The sequence below is a fragment of the Pagrus major genome, chromosome 6 (genome assembly GCF_040436345.1).
Source record: "Pagrus major chromosome 6, Pma_NU_1.0".
Lineage (NCBI taxonomy): Eukaryota > Metazoa > Chordata > Actinopteri > Spariformes > Sparidae > Pagrus > Pagrus major.
Window position 1 is genome coordinate 33,195,690 of NC_133220.1, and position 27,236 is coordinate 33,222,925.

At 41.0% G+C, this 27,236-nt stretch overlaps 3 protein-coding genes across 3 annotated transcripts; 1 reads left to right on the top strand and 2 right to left on the bottom strand.

The window, feature by feature from the left end:
* Positions 1–219: 219 nt before the first annotated feature.
* On the bottom strand, positions 220–15,561 carry p3h1 (prolyl 3-hydroxylase 1). Its single transcript, XM_073468306.1, has 15 exons — positions 14,992–15,561; positions 13,520–13,672; positions 9,426–9,615; positions 9,192–9,323; positions 7,390–7,529; positions 6,554–6,643; positions 6,403–6,455; positions 6,186–6,313; positions 5,857–5,984; positions 4,736–4,831; positions 4,379–4,529; positions 2,886–3,003; positions 2,711–2,786; positions 2,441–2,581; positions 220–1,212 (listed from the first exon to the last, which is right to left on the bottom strand). Exons 1-15 carry the CDS (start codon positions 15,451–15,453, stop codon positions 718–720), a joined length of 2,553 nt encoding a protein of 850 aa, XP_073324407.1. The 5' UTR covers positions 15,454–15,561; the 3' UTR covers positions 220–717.
* Positions 15,562–17,939: 2,378 nt separating this feature from the next.
* On the top strand, positions 17,940–21,949 carry c6h1orf50 (chromosome 6 C1orf50 homolog). The gene is made up of 5 exons (XM_073468218.1): positions 17,940–18,074; positions 18,612–18,727; positions 18,820–18,906; positions 19,295–19,426; positions 20,776–21,949. Exons 1-5 carry the CDS (start codon positions 18,026–18,028, stop codon positions 20,959–20,961), a joined length of 570 nt encoding a protein of 189 aa, XP_073324319.1. The 5' UTR covers positions 17,940–18,025; the 3' UTR covers positions 20,962–21,949.
* Positions 21,861–26,866, bottom strand: ap5b1 (adaptor related protein complex 5 subunit beta 1). The gene is made up of 3 exons (XM_073468217.1): positions 26,569–26,866; positions 25,087–25,881; positions 21,861–23,960 (listed from the first exon to the last, which is right to left on the bottom strand). Exons 1-3 carry the CDS (start codon positions 26,704–26,706, stop codon positions 22,011–22,013), a joined length of 2,883 nt encoding a protein of 960 aa, XP_073324318.1. The 5' UTR covers positions 26,707–26,866; the 3' UTR covers positions 21,861–22,010.
* Positions 26,867–27,236: the final 370 nt, after the last annotated feature.

The window sequence follows — 27,236 nt, forward strand, 5'->3', positions numbered from 1 at the left end:
TTCAGGCTGAAATCAAATCACAGCAGGAGGGCATCGGAATTCTGGAAGTCTCTTGAAGTTCACTACCTGAGGATTTCTCCTAAAAGTGAATTTGTTATGGTTTGTTACATGAGCAGTGAAAGAATACTGAACAGTGTTTCCATCCTGACATCCAGTGTCGGCTTGGAGTACTGCACTAGATTTAGTGGGTTTTTTTAAGGACGACTCACCACAATTTAGAGACGTCACTTTTATTTAATCGATTCACACAGTTGATTTTTCTCAACAGAAAAAGTCTGCTCATATTAATAATCCCCTTCCCCTCTTTAACCCATCTGTGGTTCCACAACATGACATTTCACAGAAAATAGCTACAGAAGATTCAGGTTGCAAACTGAGATGAAGACATGTACCAACTGAACAGATACAAAGCCTTTGGATGCCAAACAAAGATGGTTACAACGATTAAGGCACTCTAGGAGATTGTCAGTACACAAACAAGCACTCAAGTAAAGTTTCCCAGTGATGTTTAGGGTGAAACAGCAGTCTCTCGGTATTCTTCAGTTATGGCTGACCTTTATAACATTACACCATCATCCACCATAACCAATTAATTCAAAGGCAAATAACGTTGTACAACCTTTCACTCCTTTTTTATTCAACCACCCACAGAGAAGACCTTGTATAAAATAGTAGAAAAATAGACAGCACATAGACACAGTCCCAGGCGCTGTTGGATCACAGCTCTATCTTGTTGTTGTGAGAGTCTGAGGCTGACGTGGCGTCAGCTTTAGCTTTTTTGGAGTCCTTCTTGGCAGCAACTTTCACTGTCTTTTTTGCAGCTGGCTTTGCGTCCTTTTTGTCTACCTGCTTGGCTTGTGTTTTAACCGTTTGTTTTCCATCTTTTTTAGCCGCAGGTTTGGCTTTAGCTACCGTCTTGGTCTTTGCTTGGTCTCCAGTTTTGGCCTTTGCTTTAGGAGCAGCTTTGGCTTTAGTGCCTGTTGTTTTGCTGGCTGGTTTCACCTCTGCTTTGTCCTTAGGTGGGTCAGCTGGTTTGTCAGCCTGCATGTCTGCTGGTTTTTCACCTTCTTTTTTTTCTTCCGGGTCAGCCTGCGCAGGAGGCTCTGCGGTTGTCGGTTGGGGCTTCGAGGTGTCACTCACCTCCTTTTTGATGAACTCTTCATTCACAGGGGTAGAAAACATTTTCAGCATATCCTGAGCTTGTATTCTCTCCTATAGGAAGTGGAAACAGATTGTAAAATTAATCAAAATGTTACGATCAGAGGCAGATAAAAACTGTATTCATACTGGATTTGTTTCACTGGATGTTTCCAGAAAAGTATATATGCAGGACTAACAATCCCAGGTGTCCTTTAGATTTCTGTTGCCAGTCACAACATCATTATCTACTCTGCCTTTATTTTGAATTTACCAACTCTTATATGTCTTTGAAGCGATGAATACCTCTTATGTTAGATTTTAAACTTAGACAGCTGCAGTTATGGTAACTTTTCTTTAGGCTGAAGGGAAGGTAGTCTGAGTTTTTAGGCAGATCTTTGTTTTATATTTATTCTTTTTATTTTTTTATTCTTTTTTTTACCTTCTCATGGCTTTATTTGTATAAGACACATGCTAAGGTTTACATTTGTGAAAATTAGGATTGCCCAAAGTGGGGTGTGTGGGCCAAAGTTTGTCTCGCATTAGGTTGGCTTGAAAGATGCTTTATAAAGAAAAACAAAAGTTATGATGATGTTTATGCTGCTTAATTTTTGGAAGGTAAAAATGCTCTTTAATTAAATATAATCCTGAATTATTAATCATTTTGTATAATCTGAGCATGGTGGGCAGAGTGACACTTTGCACAGGAAGTCAGTAGACCATATTCGGATGGCGGCCATTTTCCTCTGAAATCATGCTCAGGGGGAGAACTCAAATAAAAGTCATACTGCTTTGTTCAAGGTTGCAAGTCCCACAAACATAAGAAATCTGAGAAATTGTTATCAAGTGATTTAATTAAAAAAATATTTATTTAAGTGTAGCTAAAGTTTACTGCAAAACAACCAGTGAAGTGAATTGTCTTACTTTGTACATGAATAGAGGCTGCTAGTGTGAAAATAGTAAGTATGACAACTGCCTGGGGGATGAACATCATGTTTCGTTTGATTTAAAACACAAGCATTGCTGACAGCAGAAATAAATAACTGCCAAAATACTTTGTTAATAATCTGTCTATGTTTAAACTTATACTGTTCTTACAGACTGATAAACCTAAGGTGGTATGTAAACTACGTGCAGCCTCTTTAAATAACTTAGCTTCTGGCTGTTTACATCTGTACTATCGTTTGTTCTATGTTTGTTCTCCATACCATGATGTGTGTTCTAGAGTAAACTAAATCTGAAATCTGAAAAGTTGCAGGGATTCCTTGCTATACAGACTTTAGTGTACAGAGATTGTCTATACCTTTTCCTCGTGAGCAGGATCCAGCGTGAACCACAGCGCCACAGCGCACCTCTGACCCTTGGTGACGGCTCTGACACCGTGGGGGTTTTCCTTTCCCGCTCCGAAGGCGACCACGCGGCCGCACTGTGGACGCACCTCAGCCTGGGTAAGAGTGAAAATATAGAACATATAACACTTAATAGCAGTGAAGCTTGACACTTAATAAAGTTTTTATTTATATGCACTGCGCATGTTGATAAAAGATTATGGAAAGAAAAGCTGAAAATATACCGTTACTGTTTTAGCATCCAACTCAGTGAAGATGAAATCTCCTCCTTCAAAGTCTTCATTCAGATAAAGGATGGCACTGCAGGAGGGAGACATTAGGATGTTAGGTGTCTGCTCATCATCAGGGCTGCCTGGTGGAGGGACAGATTCTGTAGTGCACTTCTGTGTGTGCGCTTACCTGTAGTCTCTGTGTGTGTATGCAGGAGGTTCCTTTATACACTCGTTCACCTCAGAGACTAGCAGACAGTTGTCCACATGAACAGGATGACTCAGGTCCTTACGGTCGTCCTGCTTCTCTGAATAACCAACAGTGAGGAGACAAATTACAACACTTAGACCTTGGGCACACAACTAAGATCACCTGCCAGGAGTACTTCTTAGATTCGTTTCCTAACACTAACCTTGACAGTATTAGCAATGGATCAAATTACTGTAAGTAATTACTGGGTTTTGTTACAAACCCACAGAGAATTATCAGCCAGCACTTCAGTTCCCCTCTGCTGGACAGACCTATTAAAGCAGCTATTTCAGGCTCTAGACAAGCTCTAATAAACCCACTGTACACTACCTGCCCAGCACCAAACAGCAGACATTTAGTGACTAGCTGGTGAACCTAGAAACATTTAGCAACAGAAAGGCCAGACATTTTTCAGATGAGGTGGTGGAGAACTAAAACAGAGCTAAAAGGAGCGTGAAGCTGAAATACAAAGACAAACACAACGAAAAACATCTATAGGAAATCATTTGTTCCTGTTAAATAAAATAAAATCAGTAATGACAGCCACCATTTGAAGCAACCTGCTACCTGAGCACATCTTTTTTCCTGATTTAGTCCTAACCAGTCAGTAAAGGGTAATAAATGATATATATCATGTCAATATCATGTGATAGTGCAGTGTATTATACTGATGTCAGAAGCTAATTCTATTTGGCTAGTGCTTGGCATCTGCTCGCTGTGTAAAAAGGCAACTGATGTCAATAAGTTCACCACAGCAACTTTATATGGTGATCATATTGTCAATGTGTTTTGTGCTACCCCCTAGTGGCCAAAATGTAAATAATGAAGCTTAACTATGGAAAGGCTCAAAATTTAAAGGTGCAATGTGTAAGATATGGCTAGAACTCTAGGCTAGCTCTAAAAATATAGGAGCAGCATATCACCACAGCAACCGACAGCGGCTGCTCACCATACTCTTTGCTAGCCTTCTTTTGGCTATTAGCAAGTTAGCTCAGTTAGCTGTGGAGCTAGTCTTAATGAGCTGTCTGGAGTCTGCCTGGACTGGGACCTCAGATCACGAGCTCAGCAGCTTCCCAGTGAGCTTGTCTGGACACCAGACTGGGACAGTATAATATGCATTACAGAGGTGATTTACAGCGGCTTGTTTTTACTAGCCTCCATAGCAATGGTCACTGCAGCCTTGGGGGGTGTAGTATTTGGATAACTTTTTGCTCTTTTTAATTCAGTTTAATTTGTTTGGTGGATGGTAGTGCATGGGTGGAGGAAATTAGGGAATTCTCGCGTGCATGTTGGGTCCTTGAAACGTACTTCCTGAATCTGGGGCTTTTAAAACTGAACTTCTTTTGTTATAGATTATTTTAAGAATGAACCCACAGAAAAAGCTGGTATTTTCTAAAGACACAACACCAGCAACCTGTGCCTGTCTGACTTACCATCGATGGCAGAGCGACAGACCAGGTGGGAGTAGGAGAAGTAGAGTGTAGTTTCCAGCTGGAAGTAGGACTCCAACATCTTCCTCACCTTCTCACTGAGGTCGAAGAACAGATGAGCACTCTTCAGAGGAACCTTACCCTCCTGTCCGAGCTGGAGAAGGTGCAAACATCATTTAACAACAGCTACACAGATTTAACCAATATACTGTAGGTCAGAGACTGTTTTCATAGAAAGGTCTACTTAACTAATGTTACGATATAGAAAATGTATCTGGGTGGCTGTTTTGTAAAGACAACATTACTGTTTGGTTAATACTTTAAGTTGTGTTTAATGCTTCAGGGAGCAGGACTACAGACCTTCACAGCCTTCAGGACAGTGACTCCCTGGAACATCTCACTAGCAGAGTGGGGGGAAGGTTGCCCCCTGTATCCATCACCTTTCTGAGCAGCTGTCTGGAAAACATGCACAACAGCAAATCAACTCTCGGACATGATGGGCTGACTCGCAGAACAAAAACAGACAGATATGGGACACAAACAGGCATCAGACAATGCGAAAAGTTTAACCTCAACTAGTTCTTTTCCCTAAAAGGACCATAGTGCTGTGCCATACGTTCATACAACTTCATATTTCTGCTATTTTCAAAAGGTTACAATATATTTTTAGATGTTAAAATATCATAGAATATTCCCTTTGCTGGAAGGTTAGAAAAATCTGTCATCAAAAATCAATTCAGAGTGATATCGTGTAAAGAATACATGATTTCTAGTTGATGGTGAAAAGGAATTTTAAAAAAAAACACTAATATGACCCACCTGACAGCAGTGAGAATGAAAAATGCAACAATGAGTATGTTTTAGACAGATATGTGATCATTAAAATGTCTTTAAAGTGTATTTCCTTTTCAGTTCTTATTTTAATTTTCATATTAATAGATTAGTAGTTTTTTGAGTCTGCATTAATTACCATCAAAAAAGCAGTAAACACAGTGGCATGTTATCACCATGTGAGGTTGGAATGGCTAATGTGTTAGCCTGTTAGCAAACACTTGCCTATTTACACCTCGAGCAGACACAGAGATTTGATTTGGAGTTTGATTAGTCTCTGATCATCTCATGATTATAAGTCCAGTATTCACTGTCCTTTCAGCTCTGCTTTTGGTCTTAACTACGATGTGTCTTAACTACTCAATCAACTAGTCACAAAGTCCTATATATTATCACTCTAAATATTATTGAAAAGATGGCACCCCAATATGAAGACACTGTGTAAGAACTTGATTTGATTTACTGCCTTCACTACTTTATAGTATTTTGTATTTTTTACATCCATTTATATGCTGGGTTTATGGTAATGTGGGCTTGTATATAATCCTGCCTGTCCTGTTGCACTACCAAAGCAAGTCCGAACAACTTTTGTTTTGTAAATTAAGTTAACTCAGTCATTTCTGAAGGACCTCCGTCTTTAGATAACTCACATTGGAGAGGCGTTGCAGCTCCCGGCACTCGTCATCAGTGATCACCCCATCTAACAACACCCGCTGAGAGCCGTTCAGCTGCTGTGACATCATGGTCACCTTTATGTCATCAGGCAATACAGTGACACCTAGAGGGCAAATATAACAGGATAAGGGAGAGAAAAAGTTTGACTATCAAAGACTTAAACTTTGACTTCCTCAAGTGTAGTTTTTACTGTAGTTTTGCTTGCATATGAAACATTAAAGACAAAATCATGAGGCTATGTGGAACAAATGCACCATCATCTCACTAACACCTAGGCCACTAGTAATCCTGGTCAATTACTTACCTTCCTGTGGTGTTATGATCTTTGTTATTTCAGAAGAATCCTTCTTCTTCTCCTCAACCAGAGTCTCAATCTCCTTCATTAGGTTTCCTATTTCCTCTGTGATCCTCGCTGCTGTCTCTTTGTCAGCCCTGACAGGTAGAATGACAAAGACTATAGCATCATTTTAACAATGAATTTAATATTGTCATGCACAAATGTATGTTAGCCACTTTCTTACTTCTGCTTGTCCCTCAGTTTCTTAGGCATGACATCTTCAGGAGTCCATTGGTCCTGAATACAAAATAACAGACAAGGCACAAGTCAAACGCATGAAACCACTGCATCAAATAAGCAAGATGTGATGCATAACAAATGACTTATTCACTCACTGGATCTACAAAGGTGATTCCGAAAGCTTCGTATCCAAAGTAGAGCAGCTCTTTTTCCAGTATGGACTGCTGAATGTATTGCTTCACCACCTGGAGGTCACAAAACAGATACAGCTTTATTGCATCTGATAAAAACCACAGTCTGTAGAACAGCTCCATGAGATACATCTATACAATATCAGCCTCAATTATATGTTCAAGTCCAGTAAACAGTGAGATCAAAGGGAGCGGCCTCTACTGCTGACCAGTAGAACACAGCAATCATTAAACAAAGTGCCCCCCTTCCAATTTCACCCCAGTGATGTATGGTGGCCTGTAAGTGTGCATGCACCTTACATTACACATAACTGGTCTATATCAACAACACAAATTGGATCCAGTGGAAGAAAGAACATGGGTTTTTGGGGTGCATTTATTCCAAAACTAAGCATGGGCTGGGAAGTGAGTTCAGTTGTGACAGCCAAAAATCTCAGCAGCCAGGGAAATGATCACTTAGTCATTAGTATTGATCAACAACCCTATTAACCCACTATAAATACTGTATAATGTGGACATGTAGAGCCCGAGGCAGTAAAGATCTTACTTATTGCTTCTTTAAAAAGCAGCAAACGTTTATGTGCTTTAGATTACCATCAGTGCTTTTTTATGCCCCTTTTGTGCCCTTGAGTACATTTAAGTGCTAATGGAGGCTATTTTTCTCTCACCACATGTTGTGCAGTCTGATTTACTGCTGATACTTATGGATTAAGAAAACACACAGCTAAAAATAACTGCACTGAAAAGGTGCTTTCGACAGAGGCCTCTCCTAAACAGAGTATGAGTTAGCCTGACTGTACCTGTCTGGCTGAAATGGTTTGTGCCTTGTCTTCACCCAGTACAGCAGAATAATAAGCCAGGTTCTGGTTCATCACTTGATCATCGGGATGGAACAGCAGGAAAGTCTTAGCACACTCGATGGCCTGCTCATACTTCTCACCTGGAGACGGAGCAGAAGAAGAAGAGTGAACAACTGGTATGAGGTGTCCAGAGAAGAATGTTGTTTGATATGTATACTTAAAGGTGCAGTTTATTTTGTTGATTGAGGGGCACTCCACTGATTTTACATATAAAGATAAGTCAACATCATGGGGAGTAGCACATAGGCTGTGATATCAGCTGACTTATGTCGTCTTTGGTTTGGGATAAACTTCAGAGAAAATAACCATGATGATGTCATCAGGGTTACCTCAGCCTGTTCTTGACTACAGATGTACATGCCTGTGCCTAAAACTGGAGGTCTAGAGTTGGATTAAGGGTTAAGAGGAGCCTAACTGCCATTTGGTCCAGATCTGCAAGATATTCAGACTTATTAAGCTTCGGCACTAACAAATCCCTTTATTGAAACTTTTTATCTGGTGCTGCCTGCACTATTTCAAGATTAACATTATAATTGTTCTACATCTGGAAGTCCAAAGTCTGGTTCCTGTAGTTTGGTAAAAAATAAGGTGTGAAAGTCAGTAAGCTAATATATGAATGTGTCATTAGCTGTGTTTCCATCTCTGATTAAGCCTATTAACTCTTATTCAGAAATTTAGGAAATGTTGCTATGAGAAGAAGAGTGCTTCTGTTCTGTCTGTTTATTGCAGCCAACCTTTTTAAATATGATACTACAAAATGTGCATTAAAATACATTCATGTAAACACGGTTAATTACTCAACATATCATATATTCTTCTGTTTATCTCATCTTTTCAGGTTTTAGCTACAGTTTGAGGATGTCACTTAGCTGTTTCTGCCTTTTCAGTTTCAGATATTTGAGTTTAGATATTTATAAATTGTATTTACTTAAGGGGTTTGAAGAGATTCGGATTTGACAATATACTATCAAAGAAGCTTGACTCATACATGGGACTACAAGCCTCTATCACTTCAGATTTGACTATTCTTTTGAAAATCTGTATCTTGTATCTTGTATCCTGTATCTTATCAACTATATGGAAATGCAGCACTAAATCAGTGCTCTGCAGCTAGCAACCCCAGAGCTTGGAACAATGGCGGAGTGTAGGTGTTTACACTGCTAGCACAGGAGCTTGGGATGGGACGGGGCTAGCCGTTTAGCATGATAACTTCAGTAGTTTTCTTTTTAACATAATACATAGACGTCATAATGTCAAAACTGTTGTTTGTGTTGATGGTTTCAGTACATTTTTGAATGCTTTCAACAAAGATTTGACTATGTTGCAGCTTTAACGGAGATCACCAGTGTGTTTGCTATTTAAGAGGCATTTGTACTGCATGGCTGTGACACTGATGAAGGCTGAATGGCCAAAAACATTTTGTCTTCTGTAAATAAAGTGACATTGAGTGCAACCCTCCTCTTGTCACTGTTAGTCAATGTCATAAGGAAATTGCACCATTTTTTCTCAACGCAGTGGAAACTCTAAAGAGAGGAACCTTCATCATATCTTGTTTTTAATAAAAGGCCAAGATCTGCCTCATAATAGTCGGCCAATATATCCGACCATCTGCATAATCAGTGATGCTGTAAATCTCTGTAGGCTTAGGGTTGAATTCTGCTTCCATTAAAGTGAAGGACATTGGATAAAGTACATGCACACTCCTCAATACAGGCTGAAAAAGACATGGCTTTAGGACTCACTGTTGTAGTAGGCGAACTGCAGGTAGTTGAAATGTGAGGGTAGGAAGTCCTCAAAGGGCTTGTCTCTGCCTGTAGTTAGGGCCAACTCTACTGCGCAGTTCTGCTTACAGTTCAGCACCTGCATGTAGTGGTCTGACACACACAAACACGTTTACACAAAGGAAAATGTTCAGCAAATTCTCAACTTCAACATGAATCCTTTCTGCACAGGAAAACCAAGGATTAGCGTCTCACCTGTGATGGTCTGGAACAGGTCAGCACTGTACTCCATGTAGTTGTATCCGTCGTAGTTGTAGGCTCCCTCACACAGCGCTCTGCATTCCTTATCGGCAGTGAAGAACTCCTCTACGGCCACCTCGAAGTGGTTGGCTGCCAGCCCAAATGAGTCGTCGCTGTAGTAACTCTTCCCCAGCAGGAACTCAGCCTGAGAGAAAGCAACAGGGTATCCAGTGAGGTGGTTTATGGTCACAACTGCAATGCATTACTAGTGCTGTCACATATAAAGTGTCCTTGTATCTTGTCACAGTTTTTCATTAAAGGTGTCATTCTTAAGAAATGGCAAGAATTCAAAGGTAGCTCAAAAAATATAAGGGGCAGCATAACTGCTAACTCCTGCTCATTATACTCTTTGCTGTAGCGACTAGCTGCCATTCGCAAGTTAGCCGTGGAGCTAAGTTACCCTGTTAGCTCACAGGTTCGAGGCTTTCCCAGCAGGTAAACCTCAAGGAATGTTTCATAAAGGTTTCGTAAAGGTTCATTTTTGTTATTTTCACAAAAACCTTTAGAGAAACATCATTGAATGTTCCCTAAAAGTTCTCTGAGGGTAATTTGTGTAACCTTCAGAGAACCTTTAGAGAACGTTCCCTGAGGGTTATTCAAAGGTTGTTTTAGGGAACATTCCCTTAAGGTTCTCTGAAGATAATTTTGTACAAACTTCAGAGAACCTTTACAGAATGTTGCCTGAGAGTTCTCAGATTTGTTTGGAGAACCTTTGGAGAATGTTCCCTGAGGGTTCTTTGAAGGTTTTTTATGTGTAACCTTCAGAGAACCTTTAGGGAATGTTCCCTGAGGGTTCTGTAAAGGTTTTTAGTGTAACCGTCAGAGAACCTTTTGGGAACATTCCCTGGGGGTTCTCTGAAGGTTACTGCTGAAAAACCTTTACAGAAATAGAACGTTCCCTGAAGGTTCTTTAAAGCTTTTACAAAATATAAGTTCAGAGAACCTTCAGGGAACGTTCCCTAATGGTTCTCTGTCATTGAAATGTACAATGCGTGTCTAATATCACAAACAATAAAGCTGGTGTAACATCTAGAGTTTTGTAACAGTACTTCTGACCAATGTTAGCTAACTTTTATTTAATTTAATGTTACTGTAATTTGTTAACATGTTGTGGGGATTTTCCAATAGCTAAAGTAGTAGTAGCATCCCTGGGTAACTTCAGCAGAGTTATAGAGGTTAATTAAAAAGGTGTTATCTTGCTATTTGCACCACGCGTATTTGGTGTTGCTATCTAAAAAAGTCATCCTGTAGCTCACAGGTTAAAGTTTAGAGTCCCTGAGAAAGCTCCAGTTCCCATCTCATCAGCACAGACCAAGACACCACATGTCAGACACCAAGCCTAATGTCAGCTATAGGTAAATGTCTGTTTTACCTCGAAACATACACCGCACATGACAGAAAGCTTTCTTGGCAGGGAAAAGACTGAAATTATATGCTTAGTACAGTGGCCACTGCACTTAACCTCCAAACAGCTCTATTCTTACCCTGAATTAATGGCAGTGAAAAACTTCACTACTCATTTTGACCAGTCTGAACCTTAATCTGTTTTGTTTCATGTCAGTCTGTCTGCACCAAATGTCTACTATTTGGCACCACTGCTTGCATCTGTGGGCACAAAGTTAGACAGAGCTGTCTCTGTGTCAGTTCATCAATCTGTTAGCAGGACCTATATTGATAACATATTTTCTAAAGATGATAAGACATTTACGGTATTCACACTTTATGATACCTTGAACAAATATACTACTATATACTAATATACTAATTTCACTAAACAAAAAGATTTCAAAAAAAGAAAAGCTTTTCAGTTTGGGCGACCCATTGACTTTTAGCTGACCTATGGACACAGAGTTGCTCATAGCAGCTTGGCTCTGTATGTGAGATCTGTATTTTACATGAGAAACTGTGCCTAAATTAACATGTGTTAATTGGGATCCACCAATCTGATGTTTTCTCCCCAATTTCTTTACCAATCAAGTGTTCTTTCAATAAATCAATTCAGAATCTGCGATTTTACTATGACAGTTTAATATAAACATAGAAATGTTCATACACCAACATGCATTTTGGTCTTTCGCAAATTTCAGGAATTTAATGATATGGTTACAATGCACCAACCTCATAATTAAAAGACAGGCTGTTATGTTTAACTTGTCTAATACATGTATAGCACAGTCACTAATGCAGTATGTTAATAAAGACCTGACAGTGAGCAGAGCAGCTGAACTCGCTGTCCTGTGTGTCCACAGAACAGCTGGGAAGGACTACAGTCTGCCTCGTTTCATGTCTCTGTATCTTCACACAGAACTACTTCACTTGTGTGTGGATCCTTTTTGTCTTTGTTTCTTTAAACCAAACCAAATCCACCTGTTAAACTACGTCGGTACCCTGAATCAATAGTAACTTGCTTGTTTCTGTTTAATTCAGTTGAAGTGAAGACTGTTGTAGGTTGGCCAGTAGACAGTAAGAGCTTTCTCTCTTGGGCTGGAGAGATACTGAAGTCAGCACAGCTCCTACCAAGTTTGATATTTTTTAGGATTCATTTCTTGTATATGAACTACAAAAGCATTGCACTGTCAACATTAGTGCAGAGTTAACTTTTTGATTGTTAGTATGTTTTAAAGAACCTGAACACACTTCCACAGAGGCTAACAGGCAAATATGGTTTTGCTAATGTATCCAGGGAAAGCTCTGGGACAGCTGAAATGTAATGTCTGTGGGTACAGAAGTTGTGTTGTATGTTGCATCAAACCACCAAATATAACTTCACCAAAAAGGCAAGAGCAAATGTCTAATCGTTGGTATATGATGAACAACTATCTAACAATCTGACCATTGTGTCTTTTCCTGTCTTTTGTTACAGATGGTGCTGATCAGTCATGAAACTCCATTTGGAAATGTGTTATTTGTTGTTAAGAACTTATGTTAGCCTGGTTGTGGATAACTGTGATGTCACTATTTTGGTGTGGGCGCCATCTTTGGGCCAACTTAGACTACTTCAGCTCTTCCTTCAGTCCATGAGAAGGGACCAGTGAGAGATGGAAAAATAATGCATCTGGTTATTGTGGAAAAAACAGCATTTTGGTGGATGTTTGACTTGTGAGATATGTGAGTTAAATTGAACATAATTTAACTATAACCTCCTTCATAGACAGTGGGTGAAGAAAGACGAGGATTGAATGGATAGCTGAGCAGATGAAAATATGTGTCACAGTTGAAGCTGGTGCCATATGCAGTTTAAGGTGTGACTAGTAAGCAGAATAATGAGAAGCAACCCATTAAATAATTTTCAGTTCAGGGAATGTTCCGCCAATGGTGTCTTTCTACCGAATGTTTAGGGAATAGTAGAAAGAGAATATTCCAAAATAACGGTCAGGGAACGCTGGTTGACGGGGTCCAGGGAACATTACCCTACCCTTCAGGCAACCTTCCTGAGAACGTTCCCCGAACATTCAATTATTTGCTAGCTTTAGCTAGTCGAGAAAGGTGTATAGTTGTATTTTTCTGTTCCTTAACGAAAATAGATGTAAAAATATGTCTTTGCTCGACATTTTGAGAGATGGTTTTGTTTATTTTTAGACTAGGTAGTGAACTAGCCACTTTTACATCTCCCAGCTGAAACTACAAGGGCCAGACTATCAGACTATCACCTCTTGAAGTACAGTGGTATTAGGAGACAGGACAGGCTCAGGCTAGCTGGTTAGCATGCTAACTTCAGTAGAAATCTCTGCAACACAGTACAGAGACATCTTTGACTTAATATCAACACTGTTGTCTCTTTACACTGTTGAAAGTGTTAATGTTAAGCTTAAATTCAGGCTATATATTCCCCTTTAAAAGCAGTTTCGAGTTCAATTCCTTCTATTTGACATAATATTGACTCTAACAGCAGTTTACAACCATCAATCAGCAGGAAAAAAAGATTTGTAAAGCTATTTAAAAACTTTACATTTTGCCAGTTACATCAACCACAGGCAGAAATTACAACAAAGCATTAGAGAAAGATACCTCAAAGACTGGCCTTCATCAGAGAAGGTGTTTGCTCTCACCATATGTGTCCTGGCCTCCAAATCTTTAAAGTCCTCTTCCTGTACTCCTGCCATCATCCTGTAGTACTCCAGGTTCTGTTTCATCTCCATGTGATCTGGGTTGGCCAGGAAGAATGTGTTGGCAGCTGCCACCGCCTTGTCTAGCTTATTGATCTGAAAGACATAGGGGTTAAGGTCATGGTCTTTGATTGAAGGTGTGTTCATTAATGAATTACCTGGAAAAAAACCTACAGACCATAACTGACAGTACTATTAACTTCTGCTGTTTTAAGATTACATTAAAGTTACGATGTTTTTTCTAAAGTAAGAAACTTACAGTAAGGTGCAGTCTGAACAGATGATATTTCAGTCTGTGACAAAGCTGTCCTGATGTCAACAGGAGCTTGTCCCACCATTGTTGAGCCAGGAAAGCAAATGGTCTGGTGGTCTTGATCTGTCCCCCATGTGTATCAGCTGTAGCCTACTTGACTAAACCAACCAAACTTCATCACCATCAATCAGGTGTGAAATATATATTGTGCTGTAAATCTAACTAACCAGTACCTTACTTACTCACTAACAAAATAATGTGTTTGGCTGCAAAGAGCTGATATCAAAGAGGGATAATATAGGCCTAAATTGTAGGTTGTATCAACCTGTACCTGTGACCTACAGGAGATATAAACATGTATTTCCTTCTACATATTCCACAGCAACCCTCGTCTGTCTCCTTAATTCCTGTGGCCAGTAATAAAAATATATATATAAATATATATAAAAAATATGGTAGGTTCAGAAATCTGAGCATCCAGCATGGCTCATACTAACTAATCAACAACCCTGCCATACTGTATGTTACATGCTGTTGTCATTTTGTTCTTTCCTGCTGAATCCTGCATGTATGTTGGAAAACTATGATAGGAGTTATTACAGAGCTCACAGTGGTTATAGTAGAGATCAGCTCTTCCACTTCACAGATTCTGGTGACAGATTAAAATTCTGCATCAGATTCTTTCATTATTTTGCTGCGTTCAAGTTCTGTGTGAGAGTAGTATTTTTACAATGCACACACAGCCTGACAATCCAAGATGACTTTGAGTATGAAAAATGTTCCTTTGACAAAGAAACATATGTAATTATTTCAATGAGCCTATGAAGCATTATTTGCCTCTCTGCCTGGGCACTGTCAGAGTTTATTAGAGCATTAAAGCAGCACTTTAGGCCTTTAAACTGCTGCTGGATCCCAGCAGCCGACGTGCTAACGTCAGACTCCTCTGACTCCACCTTAAGACGTGGCATGGCTGTCTTGGTCTTGGGGGTTGGGGCATTTACAGTATCCAACTCCACATCAGCCCTCAGTTCAGTTCAGGCATGAATGAGATTACACTAAAATGTGTGATTTCTCGCTTTGTTCTGGGCCTACGTGTCAAGTATGAAGTTACACTGGAACATACACATATCTCTGTCTGTAGCCGACGTACTGACATTCTTACCTTAAAATACGCCACTTGTAGATAATTGTACGGGGTCCTCTTGTTGAACTCAAGCTGCACTTCTGCAGTGACTAGATGCAGAGTTGGTGAGCCCAGTTTTTCACTTTCGCAGGAGTTTACACAGTCTGCCCGTTTCAGGATTTTCTGGAAGAAGCCCAGGTCCTCCACAGACCCGGCCCCCGGTATGGCAACTCCCAAGCCTGCAAGTTGATCTCCGAAAGCGGTCTGGTTGGCGCAGCTCAGCCGGCACTGAGCCTTCACCTTTCGGACCGTGGCTTTGTTCCTGAGCGCCTTTTCCATGTTCAGGATGACCGTCAACCAGTCCCCCTTATAGTAGGCTTCCACCGCCGTGTCGAAGAGGAAATCAAAGGGCTCCAGAACGAAGTGGCCACCCAGACTGGTGTCCGAAGAGCCCAGTGGGACAATAAATAATAACAGTAGAGGCGCATAACGGAGCTCCATGGTGCTAAAGTGTCAGACTGTGCAGCGGGGCAGGCAGGCAGGCAGGCAGGCAGGCAGGCGTCTGAAGCAGAGACCGGGCAGGCTGCTGAGGGGAGCTCAAACCTCTTTCACCGACAACCACTTGTCTGGAGGTGGGGTTTGAAGAGCAGAGCCCCCGGTCACACCCACCAGCGCTCCCCCATATCCCAGCATACACATGGAGACACCATTACAAACTAGAAATGTCATAACAGAATGCTACTAATGTGAGTCTGTAATGTGCAAGGAAAAATGTGATACGATACAGGATTGACATTAGTGTGGCCAATAATACTGTCGTAAAATATTTGTATCAGTTACACACATTTCTGGTGACTCTCAGACACTTCCAAATGGATTTCCCAGTAAAAGAAAAGTTAGTTGCAATGTATGGAAGGTCATGGATGACAGAATTTACGGGCAAGGAGTCGATAATGAGCAGGGGAAAAAATCACACATAATCCTATATACATACAAACATACTATACATACTCCCATATATTTTTACTTTAGCTCTTTGCCCTCATAATAATTTCCAATTATTTATAATAAAAATCAATTATTTTTCCTGAAAATAATAATGCTTACGATATGAAATACAGATTATGGAGTGTCAAATATGTACATTTTGCCAAGCAATACAATGTTGGTCAATAATATATTTTGATCCTCTTGAAAACCCCAGTTCATATTGAGAGGGGATAAGGGTAGAAGGATGCCAGAATTGGACAATACCAAAACATGCATAATATCCCCCATCTCAAAATCTAATCTACAGATATTGTCCTCAGTTATATATAGTACTTTAAGATTGTTTTCTAGTTGGTAATATCTGACAGAAAATGTGTAATCGCAAAGCCCATAAGTAGAACAAGATGACTCATAAACCTGAAAATCTTCAACCAAGGAAGATCAAACATATCTTTCCAATATGTTGGAAAATGGTGTGGATGAGCAGTAATTTCCCCAGGGGACATACAAATATGTTACATGTCATAGTTGATTTTACAATGCAAGAAGAAAAACAACTGACTTGATAATTAGAGTCCACACAAGAAATTGTGTCAGTGATTTTGGGTAAGTGGTAGGGCTTCTTTGTTGTTTTGCAATGTGCTCTCACATATGGAAGTTATCACCCTCAACTCAAACACACCAGACTTTACCTGAAAAGGATATTGGTTTGTTAGAACCTGTATGCTACAAGTAACTTCTGTCTTCTTCCATGGCTTTAAAATACATTTAGACATAATAAAATAGACATGACTCTAAACACTTGATCATTTTGGCAAATTCTGTTTCATGTTCTTGCACAGAATCTGCAAAAACAGACAAAAAACCCCAAAAAAACAGTAAGAGCACACATGATAGATATACTCATGTTATATTTCATCTCAGGAGTCTATTACAACATATCAACTTAGCCTGATTGACTGTAACAAGAAACGTATTATGAGGATATCCATATACCATGATTATGTTTTCTATATGGAGCACAAGCAAATTTAACCTGCTGGTCTGCAAGTTAAAAATTAGGGGTGCTCTTCTTAAGTCACGTGCACCACTTCTACTTCACTGGATCACATGTGAGTCACTGTCAATAATTCTGAGGACTTTATATGTCCTTGTTAACTTTTGACTGAGATTGATTGGATCTTTTTCTCATTTAAAACATTATATGAAATCCTAGTTGCATAATGATATGACATTAAGCTTATCTAACAAGAAACATTTTGTTTTGTTTTTATAAGTTGTTATAAATAGTAATGTTGTTATGATGAAACAAGACGATTGTGCAAAATGGAAGTAGGCCTATCTTGTTAATAATAGGATATAGGATACATAAAGGACACAGGAGTATATTAAACACCCTAACTTTTGCAATCATAGACACAAAATATGCAAGGGAAAATAACTTCTGCCACCAACACGTGTGATAGAAACAGAACTTGTGTAAGTGCGCACGCAATGGATCATGGGGGAAACTATATAGCTAAGGAAATGCACCAAATCGAAGAGCTCTGTTGATCTCAGGTCTTAGGTCTGGTATATTCCATGTCTCTGTGTCTTTATGCACAGTGTGAAGCTGTTCATGTGAAAAAACTAGCGTAGCTACTACTGTACGTGACGATATCACGACTTCTACTTTTGGGTTTCTCCACAGTGACACATCTTCTCTTGTTTAAATGCTCTGTGGTGAGGATGAGCTGATTTTGAAGCGCCTGAAGACAAATATAATTAAGAATGAGAATACTATAAAAAACACAATCAACACGTTGATTTTAATTTCAATGCGAAGAACATTACACATTTATCTTAACTAATGAATTGCCTCCAATGAGGCATTTTTAAAATATTTTCAAGTTATTTATACAGGCTCAAATAAGGACTGCCATCATAGAGAAAAAGGGGCGGAGATTTAGGACCCTGTGTAGCCTCCAGTAGTTTTGGTCAAATATCAGCTGGTTATAAAACCACCAGGTGGAAAGACACAGTGTATTTGACACAAACACTCGAGAAAGCAGTTTGTCGAAAGAGGACGAAGAAAAAAGACAAGATGGACAGGACGGTCAGCGTTCCCACTCAGCCCGACAAAACCACCACAGGTAGCAGAAACTCAAAGCTCACGTCAAACCTTTCCACCGTTTTGTGCACTCACCGAACTGTTGAAGTTATCATACAGAGCACACGGCCAGTGTTCATTTAGATACAGTTGTCTTAAATGAGCTACATGTAGCCCAGCGCACGATACACTAGTGTGTTATTAAGTGGCGACTTGACTGTTCGAGCAGCTGTGGTCAAACGACTAAATTACAGCTGTAAAGTACGCTATAATTTAACACATAACGTGCCTTACTGCACTGTATGAGGATTTAATTAATAGTTTCGTTGTATTCTACATGGCCAGTGAAGCTCAAGGAGGTGCCTAAGTGTTAGGCTTAAATGAATCTATTAGTATCGTGTTATTAAGTAAGTAATATGTGATAGTCACAGCAGTTGCAACAGTTTCAGCAATGGCAATGATACATCAGTTGTAGTACTTAAGCATTCAGTTAGCAGTCACATCCTTCCTGTTGATTCGTCTGATATAAGTGCATACTGTAAATGAAGTAATAGTGATGTAACTCTACCTGTTTGTGCAGTACACCTGGTTGAGAGCAGCAGCGCCCCCAGCGGGCTGGAATTGGTCAGTTCCTATCAGACCAACAGAGTGGGAGACCCCATGGACCTGGTGGCCCTGGCAGCACAGGTCCAGAAGGTGTGGACTGAGATATGTTTGATTTTTTATATTCAAACTGTCAAAGTATACACAGCAAAAGCACTGAAAATATTTTTTTACTTTGTCTATAGGGAGATGATTTCATTAAAGCCAACGCTAGCAACAAACTGACAGTGATTGCTGACCAGATCAGATACCTACAGGAGCAGGCCAGAAAGGTAAGGATATCAGCAAAAACACCAGCACACTCACAGAATGGGCTGTTCTTATGAATACATCACTGATACACAAGTGTTGCAGTTACTCTTTGGACTGCTGTTTTTTTAAATGATCATTCCAGGTTCAATAAATGGTGCACATTTCAACTATCGAAACTTGTTTTTTGTGGATTGTGATCCACTAAACAAGACAAAGTAATGCAAGCAAAATCTCATTGGGTAATGTTCTGATTAGACTTTATTGCAACCTATTACTTCATAATAACAACCCTTTTTGAAAATCGGACAGTAAGAAAACATCATGTTCTTTATTTGTGTATGCCACATGTCAAACAAGACAAGAAATGCTTACGAGTCCAGTGCACATCATTTTCTGCTGTCTTTCTAGGTTTTAGAAGAGGCTAAAAGAGATGCTGACCTCCACCATGCTGCCTGTAACATTGTGAAAAAACCCGGCAACATGTATTACCTCTACGAGCGGCCATCTGGACAGAAATACTTCTCCATCATCTCTCCTAAGGTGAGCATATCACTGATACATACTGATTAGACTGTTGAGCTGCCTCTAATGTTTTATCACCCGGTGTGGACAAGAACGGTTACTTAACATCCCCTCAGGGAGAGTACTGCAGAGATGTTAACATGTGAATGCCTAACTAAACACCTGCAGGCATTTTGCTCCAACTATGTTGACAGTTGGTGTTCAGAGTTCATTTGACACAGCAGAGAGCTGATAGTGAGTCGGTGGGCCATAACACAGGCAGTTTAGGTTGGATTTGACTGGTTGCTGTTGGCTAGCTATGCAAGTAATACAGGTACTGACAGGCTATCTAGTGGTCATGGAATTTGTGTAATGTGAGGGAATCTTCGATTTTTAATAAACTGTCAGGGAATAAACAGGTTCTCATTTGTTTTGTAATGTACCAGAAAATCATTGATTGTTTCACAGATTTCCTGCAATAAGGTGACTTTTAGGTGTTTTTACAGAGCGAACCCAGAATTCAGGCTCTTTCATTACACACATATAAATGTATACTTACTATGGCTGCAAATGTTTACCAATTTCTTTCATTGAAAGTCAGCTGCCTTAACAATTGATTATCAGTTAGTCATTAATAATATATGTAATATGTTGGACATTTTTCCATTTAAAATAACTTGTTTTAATCTCTGACTTGATCAGTGTCCGATGTAAAATCAGAGCAGGCTAAATTAGGAGTGAAAAGAACAGATAAAGTAAACACCAAGTTACTTGAAAGATTAACTAAATAACACAAAATAGTGACTTCATTTTAATTATTTAGTTCCAGTGTGTTGCTCTTCAGTAACTAGCCCAACCCATTTTGAGGCTACTGGATGGCTAAAATGTAAAAATATTGAAATTGCCTTTTTGTATTTTTTAAATGATAAAGCACTTGTATTTTAATTAAAAACATTTTCTCATACCAGTATTTTGGATTTTATTTTGATATATTTGATTAGCAAGTATTTGTAAGTTATAAGAAGATACTTTCTGATGTATTTGTGTCCGTCTTTGATTGTCAGTTGATCATTTTAAATCCACATTTATCTTATTGATGATTGATCGTGATCATTAACATCCTTTATACTGACAGTCAAATTAAACAATCCTCAAATCAAACTATCTATTTATTTATTTAATGATTATTAACATTTCTTGCTGTTAAATTTTCTGTCAGTTTATATAAATCCACAAAACATTTTAGCTTTTGAACAAAAACTACACAGTGTTTTAGGTAGGGAGCTGTGGGTTTGTAAACTTATACCAAAATGATTTAAAAAAGAATTAAAGTGTTGTCTTTTGACACATCTCACCATAGCATACTTTCTTTGTCTTCTCCTCTGAAGGAATGGGGTTCAAGCTGCCCTCACTCTTTCGTCGGAGCATTCAAACTTCAACACGACATGTCCTGGACCCCCATAGATGAGGTGGAGAAGAGGGACTCAGAGATCGCCATCATGGATAAACTACTGAGCCAACAGACTGCCTTACCTCCCTACGCAGGACCCAACTTCAAGGGCCTCTCTGATTAGAGGACTGCTGAACTGGACTGAATAAAGAACTGGAATTTTTAAAGGATGCTGGCTATAGTCTTAATGGACATCTATTTGAACTGACAAATCCATACATGGATTGGGATTGCTGATATCAAAACAGCCAACACACAGTGTCTTGGTGACTTTCACTGAGTGAAGACTATAATGCATCATTACAACTTTTAGTTTGTAAACACATTGTTCTGATATTGGATGTATACACTCAATCTTAGCACTCTTTTCTAAACTAGAAAAGTCTCAAATTGGGGTTATCTGGTTAGCCTGCGCATGGAGTTTTTTCCAAAACTCAAAAAAAAAGATCACTTCACACACATTTAGTCAGTTATCTTGCCAACATTAATCACAAGCATGAAAATTAAAGGTGCCCTGTGGAGTTTTCTGTAAACAAAAAACATTTTGTTTATATTCAGTGTGTCTCACTAAAATCCATTTTGCAAAGCTATTATTTATTTATTGTAATTGTTCATTGTTTATATCCATGTTTGCTGCTGGCAGTCGTTTTCTTCACTTCACTGCCTTTGTTGGTGCATTACCACCAACAACAAACACACAGCAGGATGTGAATTGTGTCTGATCAAAACACAAAGCCAAAAACACGGATCACTAATAAATACATGGCTCCATTGTGCTACTAGTAGTCAGAAACTTGACAGGGTTCCATTAATGGGTCCTACAGCCTACATGGGGTCTCTTTGATATTATAATGCCTTATTGGTATACAGCAGGGAAATACAACTTATCAATGATATCAGTGAGATCCTGTGCAACTCAAAGAAATGATGTATTTTGTCTTTCATTTATAGACTGTAACCAACACGATGTGAACAGAGGACAAAATGTGATTTCATGCATTTGTTCAATTTCAGGTCAAAAAATTAAAATGCAATAACTTTATTGTAAATCAACCATCTTAAGCAATTTAATTCTAAGTACAACTGGAGTTATTAAAGTGCTTACAAATTCAGAGATTTTGTTAAAAAAAATCAGCTTTTTCTTTCAAATTAAAAACAAGGCAGTAAAATGCGTCACAGACAGCTGTGAGTGTCTTCCTGGGAGGATGTGATTGTCAGTAGATAAGAATTAACGTGAGGCAGAAGCTGCCAGTTATCTGTGGCGACGTTAAAGTGCACAGCGTCTTCCTCTGACCTGATCTTCAGCAGCATGTGGGACTGTGGTGGGAGGAAGACGAGCACTTTGAACTCGTCGTCTTCTTCAGACATCTCTGATACAAGATAGGGGAGCAAGTGTTTCTCCACCAAGGATATCAGAGCTGCCTCCTTCAGCTGGCAGCAGAACAGGCTGGTGGCACAGTCTGCTGAGTCCTTCTCTCTGCTCTCAGAGTTAATTTCATCCCATAAACCCTCAAACAAGCTCAGTCTGCCGCCCCGTCCCCAGGCAGGTGGAGTAGGCGGAGGCATGAAGGCCTGCTGGAAAGCAATGTGTACGTCCGGCAGGACAGTGTGCCAGGAGAGCCCATCATGGGTGGTGAAGATGGCGCTGGCGTGGAGCGTGGTGGGGTAGGGCCTCCTGGGCTTCAGTGTCAGCATCACCTTGGGCCATGGCCTGTCTCTGAACAGACACGGGACACTGATGTCACTCAGGTCTTCATAGTGGTCGTCTGTGAGGCTGAAGTGGAGGCAGATGCTGAAAAGCTGATTAAAGCGGGAGTCCTCAGCTTCGACGTGAGTCAGCTGGTAGTTTAATGTGATTTCTGAGGCGAAGCGAGGGTCGACGAACTGAGCTCTGTAGGCTTCCAGTGCTACCTTTGCCTCTCCTGGGCTGCTCTCCATCTCATTCCGGTTAAGGTCACTTTCTTTATCACTTTGTGTTCTTTCTCGTGGCTCAGACTGGGCCTTCATCAGCCTGAATATTGCTTTCTCCGTCTGGTGAATTGTTAGCGCACTTGTGAGCCCCTCACCCTCAGCCATGATGGAAGACAGTGTTCGCCTCTTGACCTGCCGCCCTCCCTCGGTCAAATCCTGCGCCAACATGCTGGCCAGCTTCTCCCGGGACAGCGTGGTCAGGAGAGAGTAGTAGAGGCGGGCATGGTCCATGATGTCCGTGTCTCCATAGCGGCAAGTGAGGTGCTGCAGAATGTCAGCCAGAGGAATGAGCAGCGAGTCCAGGCTGGGGTGGACGAGGAGGCGGCGGCAAACCCCCAGCAGGCTGTTCCCCAGACGCCAGTCGCCGCTCACGCACAGAGATGAGGAAGATGGAGTGATAACGCTGGACAGGAAGCTGAGGGTCGTGTGCTGGGGGATTTCTCCTTCCTCTGCCACTCGAGCCAGCATCTTGAGGTGCCTGCTGAGGTCTTGTAAGGTGAGCTGGGCGAGCGGGGCCTCGGTGATGACTCCCTGGAGGGCCTTCAGGAGCCCAACAGCCCAGCTGGACTCAGTGAGCTTGTCCTGGGTCTGGTCGGCCAGATTGATGAGGTGTGGAGCCAGGTAGGTGTGGTGGAGGTAGAGCTTACACAGCTTCTCTGTCAGACTGTTGGAGTAGCGCTCCACGTGATAGAAGTAGGAAAGGAAGAGGAGGGAAGCTCTGAAGAATGTGACAACAACCTCCCGACTGCCTCCGTTTTCCACAATGTGCAGCAGCGAGGTGAGGTGTTCGTAGAGGTAGGCCAGGCCCCTGCCTTCCTCCCCTTCCTCCCCCTCCTCTAGGTAGACCAGAGACAGCAGGTTGAGACGTGCCAGCATGGTGGCGCTGTCGTTGAACACAGTGGGCACTAGGGCCAAGGCTAGCTGTGGAGTCAGCAGCACGGGGAGGGTCTCGTCACCATCGCTGCTGCCGATTGGCCGGTTCTCAGGAAAGTGCAGGATACAGTCCATGTAGAAAAGCTTCTCTGGTGTACTCAGCAGCGGGTGCTGGGAGAGCACGACCAGCCGCTTAAGGATGAAGGCTTCGTCTTCGGCGCTGAACAGACTATCGGTGAACGCACACTTCATCAGCAGAGTGGTGTGGAGGAGGCACACCTGGAAGAGGTCAACAAAGATTTACTGAGTCATCAAGTCTAATTATCTCAAAACTGTATAGGTTAAAGGAAAGGTTAACCTAAAAATTAAATTCAGCCATTATCTCCTCCCCCATGCTGATGGGAAGTCAGATGATGTTTCATAGTCCCCTCAACATGTCTGAAGCGTCACAGCTAAAAACAACTGAAGTAGATCTGAACTTATTTAAATGTAAAAATCATTTCTGGGTAAACTGTTCCTTTAACTTAAAGTGTAGACTTAGACTTAAAGTGTGTGTAGACTTCCTGTTTTATCTTCTTTTTTTTAAGAAAGTCTGAGCTGCTTTCTGCCACACTGTGGCCGCATAAACATGAAGATGAAGCTGGAGCCTGCGCCAGTTAGCATAGCTAACCATAAAGACTGGAAATAGGGAGAAACAGCCTGGCTATATGCAAAGTTAAGATAATACGCCCTAAAAAGCTGCTCTAAAATTAACAACTAAACAATTAACTACGGAACCTAACAATTATGGGCCATAAGAGAAAAAGGAAACTTATCATATTTAGGTGTCAATTAGTCATAAGTATTAATTATTGCTATTTATTAAATGTTCATAGAAAGTTGTTGCATGCAGATGGGTGTTATTTGTCAAAGAACATCCACATGAATGCCAGGACCCATGGTTTCCCAGCAGAACATTGCATTGTAGAGAGATGGTCAACGACATTCAGTTCACCTGTCAGTGGTTTTGATGTTCTGGCTGATCGGTGTACGTTACTGTTCATAATTGCATCTTACTGATAGAATAGTCTTCTTTGCTTGAGGCTTTTTGCTGTATCAGAGCAATTTTACTGCTAATGTAAACCCAACAATTCCTACAGCCTCTGCTTCACATCACAAGCATCCATTAGGTGAACCACATGTTGGCTTTAATTGTAAAGCAGCTTGCCAAAATTATTGCCATCTGCTTTTTATCATTTAATATGTGTACAACAACAAGACAAGAGTCATTTTCTGCACTCTGCATCAGGATATCACTTTTAAATATTGCATGGGTTTCAGACTGTTGGTTGGACAAAAAAGAAATATGATGTTGTCACTTTGGGCCCTGGGAAATTGTCATGAGCATTTTTCCACAATGTTTTACCTCGCTCGTCCCCAGCAGCCGCAGCAGCTGAGCTCTGAATATGGCAGGAGGGACACCAGGCACCATGGCAACCACCTCTGTCAGTCTGTGTAGCAGTGCAGCCTGACATAGAGGAGTGAGGAGGTAGGACTCCTCCAGCAGGGAGGACAGGACTGAACGCAGCTCCTTACAGTCAGGCCCAGTCTGGAGGGTAGGCACTGTCCCCATGGGTCCCAGGATGACAGAAGACAGAACGGCTGAGTCTTTGTTATTCATCAGGCCTGAGTCCTGCTCTGCTTCCCATGCAACAAAAGTATTTCCTCCAAGAAGAGCCTTAAGATGCCCAGGACCAGCTCCAGTTTCCTGTGTGAGCTGATACACAGCATTTCTTAACACCAGGGTCTGAAGTCCTGCGTAGGCCTGGTGGAGCCGGGAGGATTCTCGCTGCCGGAGTCCACCTAAGAGCTCGAGGCGCTGGGAGAGAAGGCCTGGAGAACAGGCCTCCAGCTCCTGCAGGCAGTCGCAAGCTGTGGCCCGTAAAGAGCGATGAGCAGCATCACCGTGGAGGTCACTGGTGTCCTGGGCGATCTGAAGGAGCAGGTCCAGGAAGTCTTGAGATGCTCTGGAACGACTGCTCACACAGGAAGTGCAGACCAGCACAGAGGTGAGGGCCAAGAGGAGGTGACAACAAAACTGGACAGTCTTTGGAGGACACTGGGCGAACACTGACATGAGCTCCAGGGCTGTCTCCTCACCCACTGAATCTGAGGGACACAGCACAGTCGGATGCTCACAGAGTGGGGATAGCAGGAAGACCTGAGGTGGGTGACATGTAAGAAATATGGACCATCAGTTTTCACAGCACTGGAGACCACGCACACTAGTCGGGATTACATTAACCACACAACTGGTAAAAGAAAAATGCCAAAGATGATATATCAAGTAGGATACTTATTACAAATGATTACACAAACACTTCAAAATAAAACAGTAATAAAAACAGCCTCTTTGTTGAATGATTTGCAGTTTCTACTGTCAATGACTGACTTACTTATTATTTTAGAAAACAGTGAGGAATCTCCCTCTCAATTTCCCAAAGCCCAAGTTGACATGTTAGAATTGTGTATTGTGTCAGTGCAAACCCCATGCACATTCATTTTCTGAACATAGAAACCATCCATTTTGTAAAAGTGGAACCAGCGGGGAGATTTTCTGGAGAGAGCAACATGCCACACTGCATTTAAACATCTACAGGGTTGGCAGCTGTACAAAAGTAGTGGAACATCAATGAAGAGATATGGACAAAAAACAAACATTAGTCACATTCGTTAGCAAGTGTCAACGTTTTACTAAAGTTAATGTTACTTCAATAAAATCTCATTTAATAAGACCAGGATGAATTTGCAGCGGGGCGGGCATTAAAACAGATTTATAAAGCATGATAGAGGGACCGGGGATTCATTTATTGTTTATTGTTTTACAATATATGCTTTTGTTTTTTACCTTCACACTGTAGCTGGCTCTGTCGTCTCGGAGCTCTCGCAGCAGCTCTGCCAGGAAAGCCTCAGCTGTTGTCCCGGACAGGAAGCGAGACGGACTGCGAGAGAAGGCAGAGATCCTCTCGGCCCAGTTCACCGCCATTATCCCTTAAATCTCACAGCAAACTGTCAGCTCAGTAACTCCGTCCAGAGTCATTGCACGCAGTACATGGTTGTTGTTGTTTTTTTTTTACTGTAACTGAACCAAGTTCTCCTAAAAGACATCCCGAACCCACCCATGGACCTATAGGATCCACCAGGGGCAGGGCACGAGTTCCGCGTTATGTCACGTGCACATTTACCACTCGCAGTGTCACATTAGCGCCCCCTGCTGCTTTGGAGTCCGGTCGCCCTACTGTGTATTAGCGCACACTGTGTTGTTCTTGTTCTCTTGTAATGTATTCACACATACATTTTTTTAAGCAAGACCACACATACAAATATAAACTGAATCCAAACAAACAGAGCGACACGAGGTTAAAAAATTGTACCTATTTAGTGCAGTAGGGGGCGCTGGTGTGCACTGTACTTCTCTCACACAACAGAAGAAGAATGAAAGACTGGATAGACCATATTTAATAACAGTTTACACAGCAGAAATGATGGTGTACATCATAGGCCTGCTGTGGCTGG

Excerpts from the sequence above, each read along its gene's own strand:
- ap5b1 (XM_073468217.1), bottom strand. The coding sequence starts at position 26,706 with ATGGCGGTGAACTGGGCCGAGAGGATCTCTGCCTTCTCTCGCAGTCCG. Across the intron at positions 25,882-26,568 it reads GAGCCAGCTACAGTGTGAAG|GTCTTCCTGCTATCCCCACT; the intron begins GTAAAAAACAAA and ends CACCCACCTCAG. Across the intron at positions 23,961-25,086 it reads GGCTGCTGGGGACGAGCGAG|GTGTGCCTCCTCCACACCAC; the intron begins GTAAAACATTGT and ends GACCTCTTCCAG.
- p3h1 (XM_073468306.1), bottom strand. The coding sequence starts at position 15,453 with ATGGAGCTCCGTTATGCGCCTCTACTGTTATTATTTATTGTCCCACTG. Across the intron at positions 7,530-9,191 it reads GCAGTTCGCCTACTACAACA|GTGAGAAGTATGAGCAGGCC; the intron begins GTGAGTCCTAAA and ends CTCCGTCTCCAG. Across the intron at positions 6,644-7,389 it reads AAACCATTTCAGCCAGACAG|GTGGTGAAGCAATACATTCA; the intron begins GTACAGTCAGGC and ends TGTGACCTCCAG.
- c6h1orf50 (XM_073468218.1), top strand. The coding sequence starts at position 18,026 with ATGGACAGGACGGTCAGCGTTCCCACTCAGCCCGACAAAACCACCACA. Across the intron at positions 18,075-18,611 it reads GCCCGACAAAACCACCACAG|TACACCTGGTTGAGAGCAGC; the intron begins GTAGCAGAAACT and ends CTGTTTGTGCAG. Across the intron at positions 18,907-19,294 it reads TACAGGAGCAGGCCAGAAAG|GTTTTAGAAGAGGCTAAAAG; the intron begins GTAAGGATATCA and ends CTGTCTTTCTAG.